The 20,242-nt window shown below is 48.3% G+C and overlaps 1 protein-coding gene across 1 annotated transcript in view; it reads left to right on the top strand.

Moving 5' to 3' along the window:
* Nucleotides 1–437: 437 nt before the first annotated feature.
* The window catches only part of NUP85 (nucleoporin 85), a 34,795-nt gene continuing 14,990 nt past the window's right edge, over nucleotides 438–20,242 (top strand). The window contains exons 1-5 of the mRNA XM_066586121.1: nucleotides 438–573; nucleotides 3,849–3,942; nucleotides 7,869–8,028; nucleotides 13,868–13,938; nucleotides 19,153–19,196. Coding sequence (XP_066442218.1) covers nucleotides 541–573; nucleotides 3,849–3,942; nucleotides 7,869–8,028; nucleotides 13,868–13,938; nucleotides 19,153–19,196 — 402 coding nt within the window. The 5' untranslated portion in view covers nucleotides 438–540. The remainder of the gene's footprint in view (nucleotides 574–3,848; nucleotides 3,943–7,868; nucleotides 8,029–13,867; nucleotides 13,939–19,152; nucleotides 19,197–20,242) is intronic.

Below are 20,242 nucleotides of genomic sequence, written 5' to 3' on the forward strand. Positions count from 1 at the left end.
TAAAGCTCCACTGTAATTGGTCGCTATTGGTAAAAAAATTTCAGGGCAATCCCGTGGGATTCCGATTTTTCATTCTGCCAGTATTCGTCGCCCGGTGCTGAAGACGCTCATGCAAAATTTCATTCAAATCGGACAGAACTGTGGATTTTTATACGACACAAACGGATCTTGCGTTTTATATATATATATATATATATATATATATAATTACTATTATAATGGCCCTCATTGCCCCTAGCAACCAAACACAGTTTTAACTATTTAAAGTCCTCTGGAGAAAAAAATAGCTGCGCCTTGTTGCTATGGGCAACGCCTGGGCCTGTTTACATGAAAGCCTGATATAAACCAAACCTTTCTAACGGCTCACACAGGAATATCTAGATTTTCCTAGAGGTTACCGCCGCCGGAGAATCCTGTGATACAAAGCACGGCACACGTTTCCTGCCAGTCACTGGAGGGCCGCGCAGGCAGTGCGGAGGACAGCCCGGGGTCCTTCACGAGGTCTGTCAGCAAGCGGGAAGCTGGAAGTAAGCGAAGATAATGGAGGAGCTGGACGAGCAGCCGGCCGAGACGGTAAGCTGCTCAGTCACCTCCCCGCACAGCTGCCGGCGTGCGCTGAGGGCCGCCGGCGGGTACAGCAGCCCGGCTGTGTGCGGACATGTGCGCGTCCAGCAGCACCACCCGGCCCTCCTATACCATCACCCCCAGCCTGTCATCCCAGCCCTCGTGTACTATCACACCCCGCATGCCCGGTGATGCAGAAGCCATGTATACTGTCACCTCTATTATATACAGTGAGGCAGGACCCCGTCATGCCGTCACCCCCAGCGTGTCATCCCGGACCCCGTTATACCGTCACCCCCCCAGCGTGTCATCCCGGACCCCCGTTATACCGTCACCCCCAGCGTGTCATCCCGGACCCCCGTTATACCGTCACCCCCAGCGTGTCATCCCGGACCCCCGTTATACCGTCACCCCCAGCGTGTCATCCCGGACCCCCGTTATACCGTCACCCTGAGCGTGTCATCCCGGACCCCCGTTATACCGTCACCCTGAGCGTGTGATCCCGGACCCCCGTTATGCCGTCACCCCCAGCGTGTCATCCCGGACCCCCGTTATGCCGTCACCCCCAGCGTGTCATCCCGGACCCCCGTTATGCCGTCACCCCCAGCGTGTCATCCCGGACCCCCGTTATACCGTCACCCCCCCAGCGTGTCATCCCGGACCCCCGTTATACCGTCACCCCCCCAGCGTGTCATCCCGGACCCCCGTTATACCGTCACCCCCCCAGCGTGTCATCCCGGACCCCCGTTATACCGTCACCCCCCCAGCGTGTCATCCCGGACCCCCGTTATACCGTCACCCCCCCCAGCGTGTCATCCCGGACCCCCGTTATACCGTCACCCCCCCAGCGTGTCATCCCGGACCCCCGTTATACCGTCACCCCCCCAGCGTGTCATCCCGGACCCCCGTTATACCGTCACCCCCCCAGCGTGTCATCCCGGACCCCCGTTATACCGTCACCCCCCCAGCGTGTCATCCCGGACCCCCGTTATACCGTCACCCCCCCAGCGTGTCATCCCGGACCCCCGTTATACCGTCACCCCCCCAGCGTGTCATCCCGGACCCCCGTTATGCCGTCACCCCCCCAGCGTGTCATCCCGGACCCCCGTTATGCCGTCACCCCCCCAGCGTGTCATCCAGGACCCCCGTTATGCCGTCACCCCCCCAGCGTGTCATCCCGGACCCCCGTTATACCGTCACCCCCCCAGCGTGTCATCCCGGACCCCCGTTATACCGTCACCCCCCCAGCGTGTCATCCCGGACCCCCGTTATACCGTCACCCCCCCAGCGTGTCATCCCGGACCCCCGTTATGCCGTCACCCCCCCAGCGTGTCATCCCGGACCCCCGTTATGCCGTCACCCCCCCAGCGTGTCATCCCGGACCCCCGTTATGCCGTCACCCCCAGCGTGTCATCCCGGAGCCCCGTTATGCCGTCACCCCCCCCCCCCCCAGCGTGTCATCCCGGAGCCCCGTTATACCGTCACCCCCCCCCCAGCGTGTCATCCCGGAGCCCCGTTATACCGTCACCCCCCAGCGTGTCATCCCGGAGCCCCGTTATACCGTCACCCCCCAGCGTGTCATCCCGGAGCCCCGTTATACCGTCACCCCCCAGCGTGTCATCCCGGAGCCCCGTTATACCGTCACCCCCCAGCGTGTCATCCCGGAGCCCCGTTATACCGTCACCCCCCCCCCCCCCCCAGCGTGTCATCCCGGAGCCCCGTTATACCGTCACCCCCCCCCCCCCCCCCCCAGCGTGTCATCCCGGAGCCCCGTTATACCGTCACCCCCCCCCCCCCCCCCAGCGTGTCATCCCGGAGCCCCGTTATACCGTCAGCCCCCCCCCCCAGCGTGTCATCCCGGAGCCCCGTTATACCGTCACCCCCCCCCCCCCAGCGTGTCATCCCGGAGCCCCGTTATACCGTCACCCCCCCCCCCCCCCCCAGCGTGTCATCCCGGACCCCCGTTATACCGTCACCCCCCCCCCCCCAGCGTGTCATCCCGGACCCCCGTTTCTGCCGCCACCCCCCCAGCGTGTCGCGCGGGGCCCCGTTTCTGCCGCCACCCCCCCAGCGTGTCGCGCGGGGCCCCGTTTCTGCCGCCACCCCCCCCAGCGTGTCGCGCGGGGCCCCGTTTCTGCCGCCACCCCCCCAGCGTGTCGCGCGGGGCCCCGTTTCTGCCACCACCCCCAGCGTGCATAAAATAATCTGGAAGTCGTTTCGCTGGGGCGATGTTACCCGCTTACTATCCAGGTGTTATTAGTGAGCACAGTTTGGCGGCATTGTTCTGTCTGATTGGAGCTTTTGCTTCCCCCTATGCTTTACACTGCAGCTCTGCTTTTGCATATTAAGCTGGATTCAGGGTAAAGTGTCCATTCTGTTTTGTCATAAGAGTAGAGAAACTGTAGGGCTGGCCTCACACGGGGCGGAAATCTTGCTGAAGTCCCAAGACATTTGGTGCAGGTTGTTAAAGTGGCTTATGCCGCTGTGGTCATCTCTCCCCTCTGGCAGCACTGAGATCCACTAACAGCATAGAAAGGAGTTGGCTGCTTACTGAGCGGGCACTCGCTAATGGTGGGGGTGGATGGTAGCATGGAGGTGCAGGATAATCAGGCAGCTAGCTGGGTGAACGAAGGATGAGTAGAGGGCAGAGTACCAGGGAGGCCGGTCCTGAACTGGCACACCCCAACCAGTTTGCAAAGTTGTCAGATGAGGGGAATGCCATTAGAGGGTCAGCACGACATGCCCTCTGACCACCAGGGGGATGACTGCTCCAGTAAGAAGGGCAATAGGAGAGCAGGGCAGGCTAGACAGGTGCTAGTGGTGGGGGACTCCGCTTTTAGGGGGACAGACAGGGCAATCTGCCACAAAGACTGGGATCGTTGAACAGTGTGTGGTCTTCCTGGCGCTCGAGTTCAACACATCGCGGATCGGATTGACAGATTACTGGGAGGGGCTGGAGAGGATCCAGCGGTCGTGGTACACATGGGCACCAATGGCAAAGTTAGGCCTCCCTCACCCAGACGTTTTTGTACAGCGTTCAGCGCAGCGCTAAACTCTGTACACCGTTCCCATTTGTTTCAGGGGGCTGCTCACACAAGCAGCAAAGGGCATTTCCATTTTTTAGGTTTTCTTCTGTAATCCTGTAAGTTCACCACCCAGTCACAGCTTTCATCCAACCAGGTCTCAGTTATTCCCACTATGTCATAGTTTTCCCCAGTAATTGCTGCTTCCAATTCGTCTACCTTATTGGATCGTTAAATGTGGTTTTTCTTCCATTAATATAGATAGTACCAGGATTTGGGCAAAGCAGCACACATATTGGGTTTGATTGGGGACCAGGAGAACTGCTGCTGTATGAGACCCGGTACCCAAACAGAGGTATGTGAATGGTTTTCCAAAAAGAATAAGGCCAGTTTTTGTCAGTTCCTCTTTAAATAATAAGACTATGGATGACGTACCTGCAAACAAACCGTGTTTCCCCGAAAATAAGACAGCGTCTTATATTAATTTTTGTTCAAAAAGGTTTAACTTTTTTACATGTATAGCTGCCTGGACACTATTTAAATTGACTTTTTTAATTAACTGTTAGAAGGGCTTAATTTTGGAGTAGGGCTTATATTTCAAGCATCCTCAAAAAGCATGAAAAATCATTTTGCATCCTCAAAAATTCTGGCAAATCATGCTATGTCTTATTTTCAGGGAAACAGGGTAGTTATAGCTTTAAACATGAAGCCTCGCCTTCTGTAGTCACATTTCTCCCTTCTTCCAATCCTAACCATAGATGGGAAAATTAACACAAACCGTACTATACATATTTTATTTATTGATGGCCCAAAAATACTTTCTCAAGCTCTGCGCACCGTATGCCAATTAGTAGCAGATTGTCCCATGGACACTTCAGTCCTTGCAGATAGTCCTGGCTCTCTTCTCCTTACTGCTCCAAGCCTGCTCATTGCCAGTTCATCGACGTCCCCAGCTCTTCTGAGCGGGAGATGCGAGATGCTGTGTGTTCTAGATACGGTGTATGCGGCATACGTAAGTCTGTGATAGATGCATGCGCAGTCATGACAGCAAGTATGGTGCCTCTGGCTAGGCCATCCACTGCACATGGAGCTATCTGAGAAGTGAGGGATACCATACCTATTTCACCAAGGAACAAGCCCTCTCACAGCTCCATCAACTAAACAGCTAAATTTTAAGTTTTTTTTTTTTTTCTTTTAACCCCTAAGGCTCATTTCACGCGGACAAGTGCGATATCAAGCCGTAAAACTCGGCCCAATATCTCGCTCACCAACATGCGATTTCCCCGTGAATGCAAGGCGGTTTTATGTCAATTGTTTTCAATGGGAAACCCCGCATCGCACTCCTGTGCACTTCACACAGTGTGCAAGGCTTTTGCCGACCCCATTGAACACAATGAGCGATGCGTTCCGAGGGAACGCCCCATGATGGGACATGCAAAGATTTTTTTCCCGGACTGCGATGCAGGGAAAAATTGCTCACGTGTATGACGTTCAAATCTGGCGCAATTTTTCTCGGTCGTGTAAAAGCGGCCTAAGTGACAGGTCTGTTTTTGCTCCTTACTGACCAAACTTTACCAAACTATTTTTTTTCTTTTTTTTTTTCGGTTGTATTTCAAAACTCATAACATTTTTTTCGCCAACATAACCGTATGAAGGCTTGTTTGTTGTGTTTTGGCAGGACAAGTTGTACTTTATTTATTTATTTTTTTTCAATGGACCAACTTTAGAGTACATATAATGTATTGTTTTATGATCTCTGGGGATGAGGTCTTGCTTTTTGTAAGATAAGTTGTAGTCACAGAGGTGATGTGTTTTTATTTTATTTTTTTTAGGAGGGGGATGAATGAAAAATGGCAATCCTGTTTTTGTTTTTTTAAATGTCCTTCACACTGTGGGATAAGGCCGCCTGCACATGGGCAGAAATCCCGCGGGATTTCCGCCGCTCAAAACCTGCATAGGATTGCGTTAACAAACGCAATCCTATGCAGACGGTCGCAGTTTGGCCGTGCAAAATCTCGCACAGCAAACAAATTGCGGCATGTCCTATTTCTGTGCGGGGCTCACAGAGCCCCGCACACAAACGTCACTCACCCGGCCGCCGGCTCCGGTCTGCGCATGCGCCGGCCGGCACATGAAAGAGCCGGAGCTGCGGGGCGCGAGTGAGTACGCACTGGTCCCTGTAGGCGCTCGGGTCGGGTCCCTGCAGGCAGCCTAAGAGAGATATTTATTATACAGGTTTATAGCGAATGTAGCAATATTTAATGTTTGGGGTTTTTTTTAAATTAAAAGGGTGTTTTGTAGGTAAAAATATATATATATATTTTTTTTCTTGTTCTACCTTATCAAGTTTAGGGCTCACACCCACTGGCGTTTTTTTCTCCACTGTACTGCGAGAGTAAAGGAAAAGACTTGCAGCGCGAGAAAAAAAACGGCATCATGCCGGGAAATCGCCAGTCTTTCCAATGGGGCCAGCGGCAGCAGCGCTGGCCCCATTGAAAAGAGATGGAGAATGCCGCGGACTTCTGCCACAGCTGTTTCAGAAGTCCCCAACATGCTATCCCATTGCTTTCAATGGGATCGGCATTGCTGCCGATCCCATTGAAAGCACTGCTTTCTGGCAAGCCCTGCTGTATGATTATCGGGGAAGGTCTTGAAATATAAGCCCTTCCCCGATAATCGTCAATCAGTGGTAAAATGTTTTTTTTAAAAATTACTCACCTCTCCGCCGCTCAGACGCGTCCTCCGGCTGGCCCGCCTGCACTGCTGTTAAGCGCTCTCAGCAGGCGGGGATTTAAAAATCCCCGCCTCCTGAAAAGGCTGTGCTGATTGGATGAGGGCTCAGCCAATAGCAGCTAGTGCTTAGGTATTGGCTGAGCGCTCAGCCAATGACAGATAGCCCTTAGCTATTCATTCATGATATTGTATTTCAAGCCCTTTCCCGATAATCATACTGCGGGGCTTGCCAGAAAGCAGTGCTTTCAATGGAATCGGCAGCAGTAACGATCCCATTGAAAGCAATGGGATAGCATGCCGCGGACTTCTGCCCATGGGGATGAAGGAAACTCCTGTCACAGCTGTGGCAAAAGTCCGCGGCATTCTCCCTATGTTTTCAATGGGGCTAGCGCTGCTGCCGCTGGCCCCATTGAAAGCACTAGCGATATGCCGGTTCTATTCCGGCGTCTTTCTTGCACTGCGAGGCGAGAGTTTTCCCGTGCTTTCGCAGCGCAAGAACGCACATATAGCCAGTGGGTGTCCACCCTTACTAACATTTTTTGTACACTTTTTAAGATGCAGTAATTTGATCGCTAATATACTGCACTACTTTGTCTGACAGCAGGAGCCAGACTCCCTGACAACGTCTTTCATGCCATGATTGCTATTGATAATGGCATGTAAGGGGTTAAATGGCTGGGATCGGTGGTTTCTCTGCTACTGGCTGTTAGAGCAAGAGCTCGGCTATCACTGGACAGTTGAGCTCTGGCCCTTCCAGGCATGGGATTCCTGTGCCTCCCTTAGACTAGGTCATTATGGTGGCCTAACATAAGGCCACTTGGTGACTGCTGAAAAACACACATAGCTGTTCACTAAGACGTTACGTGATGAAGCCTAATAACTCCTAATCATATTAATCTACAGAATAAAGTAATTTTTACCACCCAGTGAATTCCATAAAAACAAACTCCCCAAAAATGTTGCAATTGCATTTTTTTTTCATCTGAAAGTGTTAAAACATTCTCTAGTAGATTATATGGTACCAGATAGAAATACGATCCGTCCCGCAAAGGACAAGCCCTCGTACAGCTATGTTTGACGAAAAAGGAAGTTTTGGCTCTGCCTGTCTTTGCGAAGGGTTAAAGGTAGAGATGAGCGAGTGTACTCGCTAAGGCAAACGACTTGAGCAAGTAGTGCCTTATGTGAGTATCTCCCTGCTCGTCTCTAAAGTTTCGTGTGCCGGCGGGGGAGAGCGGTGAGTTGCGAGAGTGAGCAGGGAGGAGCGGGAGGGGGGGAGTGAGTTAGAGACGAGCGGGCAGGTACTCACATAAGGCACTACTCGCTCGAGTAGTTTGCCTTAGCGAGTACGCTCACTCATCTCTAGTTAAAGGGGATATATAGTGTGCGAGAAAATTAGTGCAATCCCCTCGGATGCTCTCACTAGTAATTCTCTCTCACTAGTTCATGATGCATCCTCTGTCCTGTCAGCTCTGTAGGACAAATATACCCAGAGATAAAGTGAAGAATGTTGTCAATAATAAAACAGATTTTTTTTTCTTTCCTCTATAGATAATCTCCGCTTGGCCAACTCGGGCTGCATATCCTTTCTGTGTATTGATGACGATCTCTACTCGCCTATACTGAGAAAGCTATTCAATGAGTCGCATGGAATTTTCTTAAGCCTGCAAAAGAGTGAAGATGAAGCTTCCAGCAGGACGCGCAAAACGCAGTATGTGATACCTGTATTCTTCCTTCACACGCTTTTTTTGGTGGTGTTTTTTGTAGCCTAAGGCCTCCTTCCCACGAACGGATTTCCGCCGCGTAATTCGCGGCGAAAATCCGCTGCGTTGCCCGCAGCTATTAGGTTCTATTGAACCTAATAGCTCCGTGCTCACGATGCGTAATTCCACCGCGGAATTACGCACCGCGATTTCTCCCGTCCTCACCCGCAGCATGCTCTATTTTCTGCGGGTGAGGACGGGCTGTACGCACTGACGGCTTCCATTGAAGTCAATGGAAGCCGTCCATTCACGCTATCTCCCGCTGTAACCAGCGGGAGATAGCGTGAAAAAACGCTTTCCCGCCCACCGCCGCGCGTCATATGACGTCATATGACGCGCCCGGCCGCGTCACGTGACACGGCCGGCCGCGGCACGTGACACGGCTGGTGACGTGGCGGCGGTGGGCGGTGACGCGCGGTGACGCGGCGGCGGTGGGCGGGGAAGCGATTTCACGCTATCTCCCGCAGGTAAGTATAGGGTCTCTGGGGGGCGCCGTGACGGGCTTCGCAGCGGAATATTACGCGGCGGAGCCCGTCACGCTCGTGGGAAGGAGGCCTTAAGTGTGTGTTTTTATTTATTTATATATATTTTATTATTTTTTCCACACATTTTGAAATGTTATTTTCCTTTTCTGTTAAAAAAAAAGCCACACTTAGAGCATCCTTTTTTAAAAAAGATATGCACTAAAACATATACCAAAGGTTTTGAAAAAATGGCACAAATTTTGGAGAGGGAGGAAAAAAAAGAGCCAGTAAAAACGCTGCAAAAAAGTGGCATTTAGGGCTTCTACCCACTAGCGTTTTTTTTTTTTTTTTTTTAAATGCTGCAATATCCCTTATAGTAATAATTAAAAAAAAAAAAAAAAGCCCTGTGTGCATTCACACGTTACGAATTTGGTGTGCATTTTCCACAGTGGTGAAATCTGCTACGGATCTGCGTCAAAATCCACACAAGTTGGTGCAGATTTTGGTTTAAGGAAATGTGCTGTGGATTTTGATGTGGATTAGCGCCAAACTCCACCACGTGTGAGCGCAGCCTTTAGGGTAGGATTTGATGTGAATCTTTCGGGGAATATTTTGATGTGGATCCTCGTGAAAAACCGCTGTACAAAACATTGGTGCGAATTCTCACACAGAGAGGGAGCAGACTTCACCCAATCAGTTGAAAGAGTGAAATCTGCTGTGGATCCGTGTCAAAATCTGCACCAAATGCAGCGGATTTTGTTGCAGATCTGGACCAAACGCCTCAGTACAAATATGCCGCAGATTTTGCTGTGGATTGTGCTCTCAGACTTCACCCAGCAGGATGATTCATCCCCCTCTTATATTTCCTGTTCTCATTCATTGCCTGCTGTCAAGTAAAGTACCGTTACATAGGCCGATAGTCTCCCGAATAATCGCTCTAATGAGTGATTTGGGGTGACTGTCGTCTCGTGTTCATACGACCCCTGACAGGTCACAGTGAGGAGTTGCTCGGTTGTCACTAGTCGTCCCGTTCTACTTCAGCTCTCTGAAAGGAACGCCTGCTGAGTGGCTTTTTAACTCGTGTTTCCTTTGACTGCAGGCGGGCCGGATCGATCCCTGGCCCACTTTATCTTCATTCTCTCGAACAACTATCCCTCCTGTGTAAAGTATAGGAGTGATGAGTGATGATCGCTGCTATGGCTGTCGGGCACATATCATCTTGGCAGTCATACTGTGTAAGGGTGCCTTTAGGGAGAAGGGAGACCCGTTGTGGCTTGCACTTTTTTTTAGCTCAAAAACTTCAGTTTAGGTAAATTTAAAGTGATTAACACTCTACTTTAACCATCATATTAAAGCAAGTTGTTTGTAACCAAAAGTTAGTAACCATTTAAAAGAAATTTGTTACAAATGTAAATCTAGTTACAAGTAGTGTTTGTTTCAGGCCGCCTGCGCAGGGGCGGCTCGGATTCCACATGCAGAATCCGTCCGGCCCTGGCAGCACCGGCGTCCGCGAGTACCTGCCTTTCTTTCTCTTCATCTGTACTGCGGATGGTCTGCATGGCTCGCTGTTGGACATGGGCAATAGCTAATGTTTTTATTTTTAAACTGCTTCTTCTCTAGGCTATGACTTATTTTCTAGGTGATGACGCAGAATCCACGACCTTTCTGCAGTATCAATTGTGGAAGGGCCGCGGATCGGATGGCTTCCATTGACATGAATGGAAGGCGTCCGTGCGAAATCCGCACAAAAATGGAGCGTGCTGTTTTTTGTTTGTTTGTTTTGTTTTTGTTTTTCACCTGCGAGCGGAAACTGCAACTGGTTTCCGCTCGTGTGCAGAAAGAATCACCCGGGATTCCGCAATGCAAATCTGCCTGTTTGCAGGTGGCCTTAGGGTGCATGGCTGTGCAGCTTCTGTGGTTGCACACCTCAATCATTATGACAGCGGGTGCTCATCATTGCACTTGCAAAATTATTTATTGAATGTCCCTCTGCAGCCCAAAAAGCACATAACCGTGCGCTGGGGGTACATTTAATATAAATTAAAGGGGGAGAAAAAGAGAAAGGGTAGACTCACATCACAGGGAGAGACCTAGTCATGGCATGAATGCATCATAGAAGGACTACCTACCAGTGAGGGACACATTGTCACCCTTTATCTTTCCCATTAGACCCCTTTCTTTGCGCTTGCTGAGTGCTGCCTTCTGTTGGTATTATTGTATCTGGTCACCACCAGGAAGTAGTGGTGGAGTGAAGACTGCGGACAGAGCCGGCGGTCTGTGTCAGCACTCGTGGCTGCGGCTCATACACTGGTGGAGAAGTGAGTGGAATGCCGGTGCGCCGTTTTGCCTGCCCAGGAGGGTTAGGGTAAGGAGTTTGTTTCACCATTAGCCTTAGATTATTAGGTGTAAAGGCTTCTGCATTTACACCTAACAACACTAACCCCTTACCCTAGCCGTCCTAGGCCGTCAAAAAGCAGTACGGATGCTGCAGCTAAGACCTTCAAGGACTTTGAAAAGTCACCGATCAGGAGCTAGGGGTGTGACGGGGGCATTACTCCATCCAAGCCCTGTCAAACCCCTAGCTTCCTGGTGGTGACAAGATACAATAATACCCCTTCAGTCATAGTGATTGACTGTTTGACACCTTGCTTCCGGCTCAGAGGAATCAAATGGAAAAATGCTGTTCTCGGTGCTCCTTTTAAGGCCGCTCTCACACTGGATGCTTTTTACCATGATTAGCGCAGCGTCCTGAAAGACGCTCTAACTACAGTACAATGCTCTCATGGATTTCTGTGGGGCTTCGCAGACCTGCGCCCGAATGCCCCCAGTGTTTTTTTTTTTTTTAATGCACATCATATCAAAAGCGCAGCTGGAAATCACTATAAAACACTGCGATTTTGAATACAGTGTTTTGTGAATGCACTTGTGAGAGTGGCCTAAGCCTTTGCAGCTGCTGAGCAGAGCAGTTATGGAGGTGAGCACTGTTCCATCACAGATGGGTGATCTATTAATAAGGGCTAAGGCTGGCTTTACACGAACGAATTCCTATTGTAGAACCTGTAATTGGCGTCCACACGGGGGATCGACAGCAAATCGCACGCATTGAAAGGCATGTACTTTCGGTTTTTCATTCCAACTTGCAGATACAAATTGCGTCTTCCACGAGTGGAGAAAAAACTGCAGCATGCTGTATTTTGCTGCGTACAGGTTTCATTGAAGTTAATAGAGGCCACAGCCCATACGCAATTAATATCGTGTATGGACCACGTCATCACTAAGCAACGACGTAGGAAATGCATATATTGGGGGAAAAGATCTGTACTGCGCATGACCGATGGCGAGCTGCTGCAGTCCTCTGCAATACAGAAATCACAAGTACATCTGAACACGGAGTGCTGCGCAATATCCTGTGGAGTATTCCACCATGCTAAGTAATGTGCCAATTATGTTTAACATTTGGATTTTGCCATGGATATTAAAAGTCCTTAATCCTGCTCCCAATTCCACACCAAAGTCCATGTAGAACGGCAAAGGTTAACACAGAATTCGCAGCATATTTCAAGTACGCGGCAAATTCTAAATTTACAGCGTGTCCATTTATGCTGCCGATTTTAACAGCTGGTTTCGGACTTCGTAAAGCAAAGGTTGAAACTCACAGCAAATCGGCAGCATTTGGGTACAGCTTTGGCCACTGCAGACTAGCTGTGTATTGGCTGCCCATTTTCCGTTGCGGGAAGCCCTCAGTGAGTATGGCCTTTGTGAAGGCACCGCTAAGGGAAGGTACATGGGGTTACTTACTATTTGGGTTTGTTCACACATTCCCTTCAATATACTTTTGCAAGTTGCAGACAATGTGATTTGACTCTGATGTGTGAACCCAGCATTGATGTGAGGTACATGATGTTATTAATTTGCCATCCCACATTACTAGCAGGTAACTCTGTGTACCTCACATTAGCCTCATGTTGATACAGGTTTCAAATGATTGTTAATGTCTGCGAAACCACAATTGTAGCTGCACAGATCACATGGACATTAACAATCATTTGAAAGTTGAACCCAAGTATCTGGCATTGCATCGCGGCTCCCGTTGAGCCTCGGGTTCCGCTTACATCTGTGTTAGACCCAGCGGCACAGATCTGGTGCGGATTGGCAGACAAAATAGCACAGCACGCCAGAGCTACTTGCTCCCCCTCCTACTAGCTTAGAGGGTTGCAGAGTACTGAAGCATTGTGAGATCGGTGTAAACTGCAAACATTAGTACATTCATGGGTCAAAAAGAAAATGTATTTTTTCTGTATATAAACCCCCTCCCTATTCAGGCTGAGCTGCACTGGTGGCCTTCTTCCCAAGTGGCATACAAGGGGCTGGTGATGACAACAGTTGGCATACAACAGGGTAGGGCACCAAACCCTTATACAATACAGTGAGTGGTACCACCCAAAAAAAAAGTTTGATTAAACTTTGTTTAATAAAGTTGGTGCTTGCATCTTCACAGGTTAGGGTATAACTAGTGTTAGTCTGACTGTTGAAACCTCCACATATTCTGAGAACGGGGTCCAGAAGGACCTTGCATGAATGCAGCGGAGGTCTCACATATGCATACATCTGCTCCATTCATTCATTTCATTAGGAACGTTGTAACTGGCTGGGTACAGGCTCTTGGCAAACTCTCTCAATGAAATAACGGAGCAGCGGTGCGCATGCGTGACCTCCACGCCATATAGGGACCTTCGGGATGGAGGAGATAGGGGATAACTTTTTAACTTGGTACAACCACTTTGACCCTTTAATGACACATGATGTACAGTTACTCTCCTCTGTGTTTTGGGTATGTATGGGGGGTATCAGGGATTGATCCCGCTCCATACAATGTGGATGCTGGCTGTATCTTACAATCGTCAATCCATACAGATTAGGCTAAAGGTCGTTTTATGTAGGCCGATGATTGATCACAAATGTTCGTTTGCCCGATCATCGGTCCTTGAGGATTTGCTTGTGATCGAGTGAATGCTCATTCATTGGGTGCTCATGTTTATACAGACATATTAATGCTCAGTTGTCGGCTGAACTGCTAAACAAAGGGAAGTGCTGCCGAGGAATATTAGTGACCCCTCCGATCTTCTGCTGCATATAAACAGTAATGAACGCTGGCCAGCGCTTATTGTAACTGGCAGAGAATCGGCCTGTGCAGAAGGGCCCGAAATGAGGGACTTTGTAATATTTACTTGTTTTCTAAATCCATATTTCCATGAACGGATTTGAGATTTGCTGTGAAGCTATTAGTGTATTTGTGTTTTAATATTTATTTCACTTTTCACAGATTGGTTCGTGTTAGTAAAAATTATCGCTCGGTGCTCCATGCTTGCATGCAAGAAATGCTCAAAGTGGCAAGTAAGGGTTAAAACTTTCACTACTGTATTTTTTTTTTTTTTTATATAATTTTCTTAAAATCTTAGTGTGACTTCCTACTAGGAAATTATGCTGGCTGTAAACCTACAGTAAGTGTGGGGAGCGTCCAGGGCCGTGCACCCACACCTCTTGGGTTCCCATGTGTATGCTTTGGGGTACACAACCTAGGACCATGGGTATAGCTACAGCCATTAGGAGGTGGACACTAAGCAAAAAAAAAGTTTTAGCTCCTCCTACCATCTAAACTCCTCCTGCAGGCACCATGTTAACCAGTTTTAGGTTGGTGTCTGTAGGAGACAGACCTCTCCTTCATTGGCCTTCAGTTTTCCTCTGGGACTACAAGGCTGGCACTAGACCCTTTTCTGTTTACCCTATTGATGAGGGTAAACAGACTGGATTTAACCACTCTGTTCACAACCTGATCCTCTGAAGACAATGTTTGACCCTCTTCGCCAGCGCATACCTCCAGACTCCATGTAGTGCCCTTTCTGGGAGGAAGCGGTTTAGCCTGCTGCACTCAGGCGGGGGGTTTAATGGCACCTCCCACTTTCTTCAATCCCCTAGGTGGCAGGAGTTCCCTTCACTCCTTGACACCAGGGCCACTTCTTAGGTGTTTTCATGGCTGCAATGGGGACAGGGAGACGAGTCCCGGGGCAAGGAGGTCTCTTTCTGTCTCTCCCTGTTCCCCGCACAACTTCACTGCACATCCAGCAGTGTCTCTTTCTGACTGTGGGAGACGCTTCCTACCGCAGGGCTTGTCAGAGCTGGGGGCAGCTTTTAGGCGCCACACCCACAGAACTTTAGGCATCTAGGCCCTGACTGCAGCTTATTACAAGCCATTCCAGTCGGGGTATATTCCTTCCCCTCTTGCAGTAATTAAGGCCAGGGGATTTCCTGGCAACGAAAGCCCCTAAGTCAGCCGTCCGTACATTTCTGCACGGAGTCGCACATGCCACTTTTCCATACCATTCTCCTGTCCTTTCTTGAGACTATAATGTGGTATTGGGTGCCCTGCAGGCTCACCCTTTCAAGCCGTTGCCTAACATCCCGGCTTGCCTTTTGTCCTGTAAGGTAGCCTTTTGAGTAGCGATCACTTCCATCTGCAGGGTTTCTGAGCTTGCAGTCTTGTCGCCTAAGCCTTCCATCAGGACAAGGTGGTCCTATGTCCCTCCTTCACTAAGGTGGTGTCGGCCTTCCACATTAATGAGGAAATTGTGTTGCCTTCCTTTTGTCCTTCCGCCATATAACCCTACAGCTGGTAGGAGGAGCTAACTTTTTTTTTTTTTTTAATCAACCTCCTAGTGGCAGTAGCTATACCCATGGTCCTAGACTGTGTCCCTAATGAATGAAATGAGAGAAATTTTACAGAAAGTACAAAAATCTGACTTTTTAAACTCTTGACTATCAGTCTGAGTGCAGAATCGTGTGTTCCATCTGAGTCTTGGATAGAGTTCATGCGGAAAACTCGTCCGTGTGAATACAGCCTAATACTACATCCTAAATGTTTCCAATCGCCTTTTTTGTCACATTGTAGCTCCATTTGTGCTCTCTTAGCACATCAAGAGCGAACTTGTCTTCAAGCAGCCATGTGGGATCAGCAGTGCATTGCACTGACAGCTATTCCCTGTATTCCTCTGGCTGCTGAAGAGCAGGTCTCGCCCCCGCTTGTGCACATCGTTTTCTCTCCCTCACTGCTGAGTCTCTCACATTAGTTCCTAGTTACCACCCCTTCCATCTGCTGTTTCATAGACCATTAGATTTCCTTGCTATAATTGCTAGTTCTGGGTAAGAAAAAAAATTCCCCTCAAAATTCTTATTCAATCCCATGACGCAGCTTCCTATACACCTAGTACCAATCAGGCTTGCATGTACATACAGACCAGGATTGGTCCTATATAATAAAATGGTGAGAAATGTTTTTGAACTACCAGGTCCCATAGTAGGACCTACAATTCAGTCATGTATGGCATATCCCATTGACGGGAATACCCCTTTATGTGGACCTGTCAACTGTCATTACTTGTTGTGTGTTTTTGTTTGTTTGTTTGTTTGTTTTCTTTTTTTAAGTAAAAGCTTGCATTTCCTGTTAAATAGCTTTTCTTTGTGTGCTTTCCTTCTGTTATCCCTCCTGGACATATAGGTATAAATTCCCAACTGGACTAACAATCTGATTAATCTCTGAGCGGGGTATACAGAAGACAGCTGGAGCGCTGTCTTCTCTATACTCCTGTTGTGTTCACGGAGCGCACAGCTGCTATACAGCTGAGTGCTCCGATCGGGGTATACAGAAGACAGCTCCATACTCCAGGCAGGATACCAGCTGAAACAATAGTATCAGTAGTATCGCGCTGAGAACTCAGCGAGCGGCACTGATGAGGCTAATCGTTAACGAAAACTGCACGATGGCCGCACGTTTAGACACGACGATTATCGCTCAAAAGACAGCTTTGGAGCGAATTTTGAGCGATAATCGTTGTCTAAATGCCACTTAAGTAATGCAGTGGGCTTTTCTAGCGATCAATCGCATCTTCAACCTGCTTTCAGGGATTAAAAATAGTGTCAAAAGTCAATAAAGTTTAATTTAAAGAAGAAAAAATCAAGTTTAAAAAAATATATGCATTTTTTTTTTTACCCACAAAAAAGTTTTACATAGATAAAATCACCCACAAAGGAACACATACAAGGGGCATTAATTTAAAGATTTTTTTTTTTCCTGATCCACTTTCTGTGGACTTGGGGCTCAGTCACACGGGCGCCGATCCGCCCGTGTTTCTACACGAGGAGACGGAATGACTCTGCATGACCGGCTCTGTTGCCAGCCATGTGTTCTTTCACCAGCCGGTGCAGAGAGTCGTCCGCACCTACAGTGCAGCAGTCAGAATCGTACAGAAACATGGGCGGATCGGCGCCCGTGTGACTGACCCATTAGAGCAATGAAACGTGGCCCCGTTATTAGTCCTTCTCTACATTGCTGCCACCGGGGGGCACACTTCTTACATCTCTTCATGCAGCTGTAAGCACCTCACTTGTAGAAGTCGACCGGTCGCTCTAAAAGCCAAGTTGTGTCTTCAGGAATCAGAGTCTCATCGTCTGGAAAACGGTCGCTCTTCAAAAATGACTTAATTGTTGGAAAGAGGTGGAAGACCGATGGGGCCTTAAGGTGAATAAGGGGGGTGCGGTAGAATTTCATGGCTGTGAGTTGTGAACTGGGGCATGGTCTTGCAGAAGGAGGACACCTTTGAGCATGCCACGTCTCTTGGTTTTGATGGCCTCCCGCAGCAGTGAAGCATCGTATGCCCCAGTAATCGCTAGGAAATCCATCAAGACGCCTCCGTGCTCGTCCCAAAAGACTGTGAGCATGACCTTGGCTTCCGAGGGATGGACATGTGCCTTCTTTGGAGGCGGTGAGTCCAGATGCTTCCATTGCATCGGCTGGACTTTAGTCTCCAGATCACAATGATGGGACCCGGCATTCATCCGGTGTGATCAGTCTGTTGGAGAAGGCCTCCTGGTTTCCACAGCAGATCATCCAAAGAGCCTCGTTCCTGCTTCTGGAAAGGTGTGAGCAGGCGGGGAACCCAGCGAGTGGATACCATATGCATATGGAGATGGTCTTGGATGATATTTTCCACGGACCCCACACTAATCTTGACATTTTGGGCCAGGTCGCGAATGGTTGCGTGGCGATTTTCCAAAATGGCGGCCTCCACTTGCTGGATGGTGTGTTTATCGATAGCGGAGTTGGGTCACCCTGGAATTGAAGCCGTTTCCACTGAAGTCCGACCACATTTGAATTGGCGATGCCAGTTCTTGACTACATCATATGATGGAAATCCTCCCCATAAACATCTATCATCTCATCGACCGGCTCCATTGGGGTCATCAAGTAAAGGAACTTCATGCCTGCTCTGTATCCCACTGGGTCTGTTATCAGGCCTCGGGCCACTTCAGCACCTGGAAAAGAAAGACCGTTATCAGTTCAGAGCTGCAAATTGGTGCGTAAACTATAGAGACTTCTATCATTATACGTGCGCCGTTTCAGCATCCTGCGATAAGTAGAAGTGCGTCAGAGGGAATCTTTAATGCTCGGTTCTCGTAATGGGTATTAATGCGATTGTAACGACCCAGACAATAAAATAATTTAGTTTATCTTACATGGTGAAGGGCGTATAAATAGTTTTAAAAAGTAATTATGGAATTATTTTTCTTTTATTTACCTCCCAAAAGAAATGCAATAAAAAGCAACCCAAAAGTCACACGTACCTCAAACTGATGCCAATAAAAACTACAACTCTTCCTGCAAAAGAAAAGCCCTCACGTAGCTGCATTACCGGAAGAACGTCAAAAGTAATTTAAAAAAAGAAAAACCTCCAAATAAACTTGGAATCGTAGTAATCGTGCTGATCCACAAACGGTGAACGCTGTAAAACCAAACCCCAAAACAATGGTGAATTTCTGGTTGTTTTTTTCCCCAACTAATCTCCATCCTTATTTATAAAAAAAAAAAAAATTTAATAAGTGGTTCATCACATTAAATCATTAGATGTACCCCGGAGTGGTGCTGTTAAAAAAAAAAAAAAAAAAAAAAAAAAAAAGGGAAAAAATTTAATTATATATAAAATTTTCTTACAAGAATATGAAAATTGTGTATGTGTGTGTGTATGTATGTATATATATATATATATATAAAATTACACACACAATACAGTTTTTCCCACTAAAAGAAGTCTATATCAGCAAGTTGTGTGACTTGCAATGTCATCGCTTGTTCCTTAAGGCACTAATAGGCTGGTCTCCAAATGGTTAGTTTATCACCTACCCACTAGATATGGAATAAGTGTCTGATTGGGTCCAAACACTGTGAGCCGTAGTGATCACGAGAACACGGATCCTATGATCCCTACCCCCTATATGAATGTTACCCCGGCAGAGCATGCACGCTGCTGTTCCAGTCATCCCTATAGGACTAGCAGGTTAATTTAAAATCTTTGAATAACTCCTCTAAGAGGGATAAAAGAGGAACTGCTTTGTGAACCAAACGCATATCTGCTTGTTATATATTAGCCCTTTTGCTTTCTTGCCTCTGTAATGTTTTGTGTTTATATTGCCCTTTTGTTGCTCCGCTTGCTTCTTCTTTCTCATTTGTGCCCACATATCCAAAGCAATAAACAGATTTTTTTGAAATCCTTATTTCAGACTCGACACGAGATAAAACTCAAAGTGCCAAGTACTCTGAGCAGGTAAGGCAATATAATGACTATACATTCCCTTTAAAAGAACAGGAGTCTCCACCATTCTACTTTTAAAGGGGTTGTCTGGGACTCTGCTACTGATGACCTAATCTCAGAATAGGCCTTCAATAGTTGATCGTCAGGGGTCTCCACCAATGAGTTGTTCACCCAGGACCTCTGTCCGTGCAGATAGAGCTGGAAGCAGAGAACTCAATCTGTAATGCAACTATTTGGGTTGGTATTGGAACTCAATCAGAGCTGCCCGTGCAATACCAACCCAGGCCGCTGCACTACAGGCAGAACTGTCTGCCCCCACCTCTGTCAGCACTGGCAGCAGGCCCGATGTCAGTTAACTTACATGAATCCCGAGGGAAGAGACCAAGCGGATAAGTACATCCTGTGCTGGTGTCACCATTTGGGCTGAACTCCCTCTCTCTTTAACCCTTTAGTGACTGCACTATAGTGGTTTTACGTACTGTAGCTGCAGGACGTAATGGAGGGAGATCGCAGGATGATCGCTCTCCCTACATCCCGAGTGTCAGCTGTTTCTTATAGCTGACACCTAGCAGACACCGCTTCGATAAGCCGAGTCGCTCATCGGAGATGTTAACCCTTTAAATGCCACTGTCACTTCTGTTAGCAACATTTAAATCCCATACGTCTCCTTGTAGTCCTGGTTGTTGGCATGCAGACTTTGCCAGGGGGCACCGTAGGAATGGAGCACTGGCTGAACATGGGACACTGCTCCTCAGACTGCCTGTCTAATAAACTAAGCGCCATAACTGGCAGTTTACGGGGCTTAATACGTAGCTTATGACAGGTTCCCTTTGATTTTAGGCCAAATCGCCCAGCTCTAGGCATGACTGTAAAGATAAAGTATGTGCAACTGGCGGTATGGAGACTGCTTCTCATCAAAATCATCATCTTTGTCAATCTATTTCTGATAAAATGACCTATTATAGAACTTTATGTAATTCATATAAGCTACCATTTCACACAAATGAACCTGCGTTCCTTCTAAACATGGTGGTCCTGGAGAGCTGCAGAGTTTGTGT

The sequence above is a fragment of the Eleutherodactylus coqui genome, chromosome 13, assembly GCF_035609145.1.
Source record: "Eleutherodactylus coqui strain aEleCoq1 chromosome 13, aEleCoq1.hap1, whole genome shotgun sequence".
NCBI classification, from domain to species: Eukaryota; Metazoa; Chordata; class Amphibia; order Anura; family Eleutherodactylidae; genus Eleutherodactylus; species Eleutherodactylus coqui.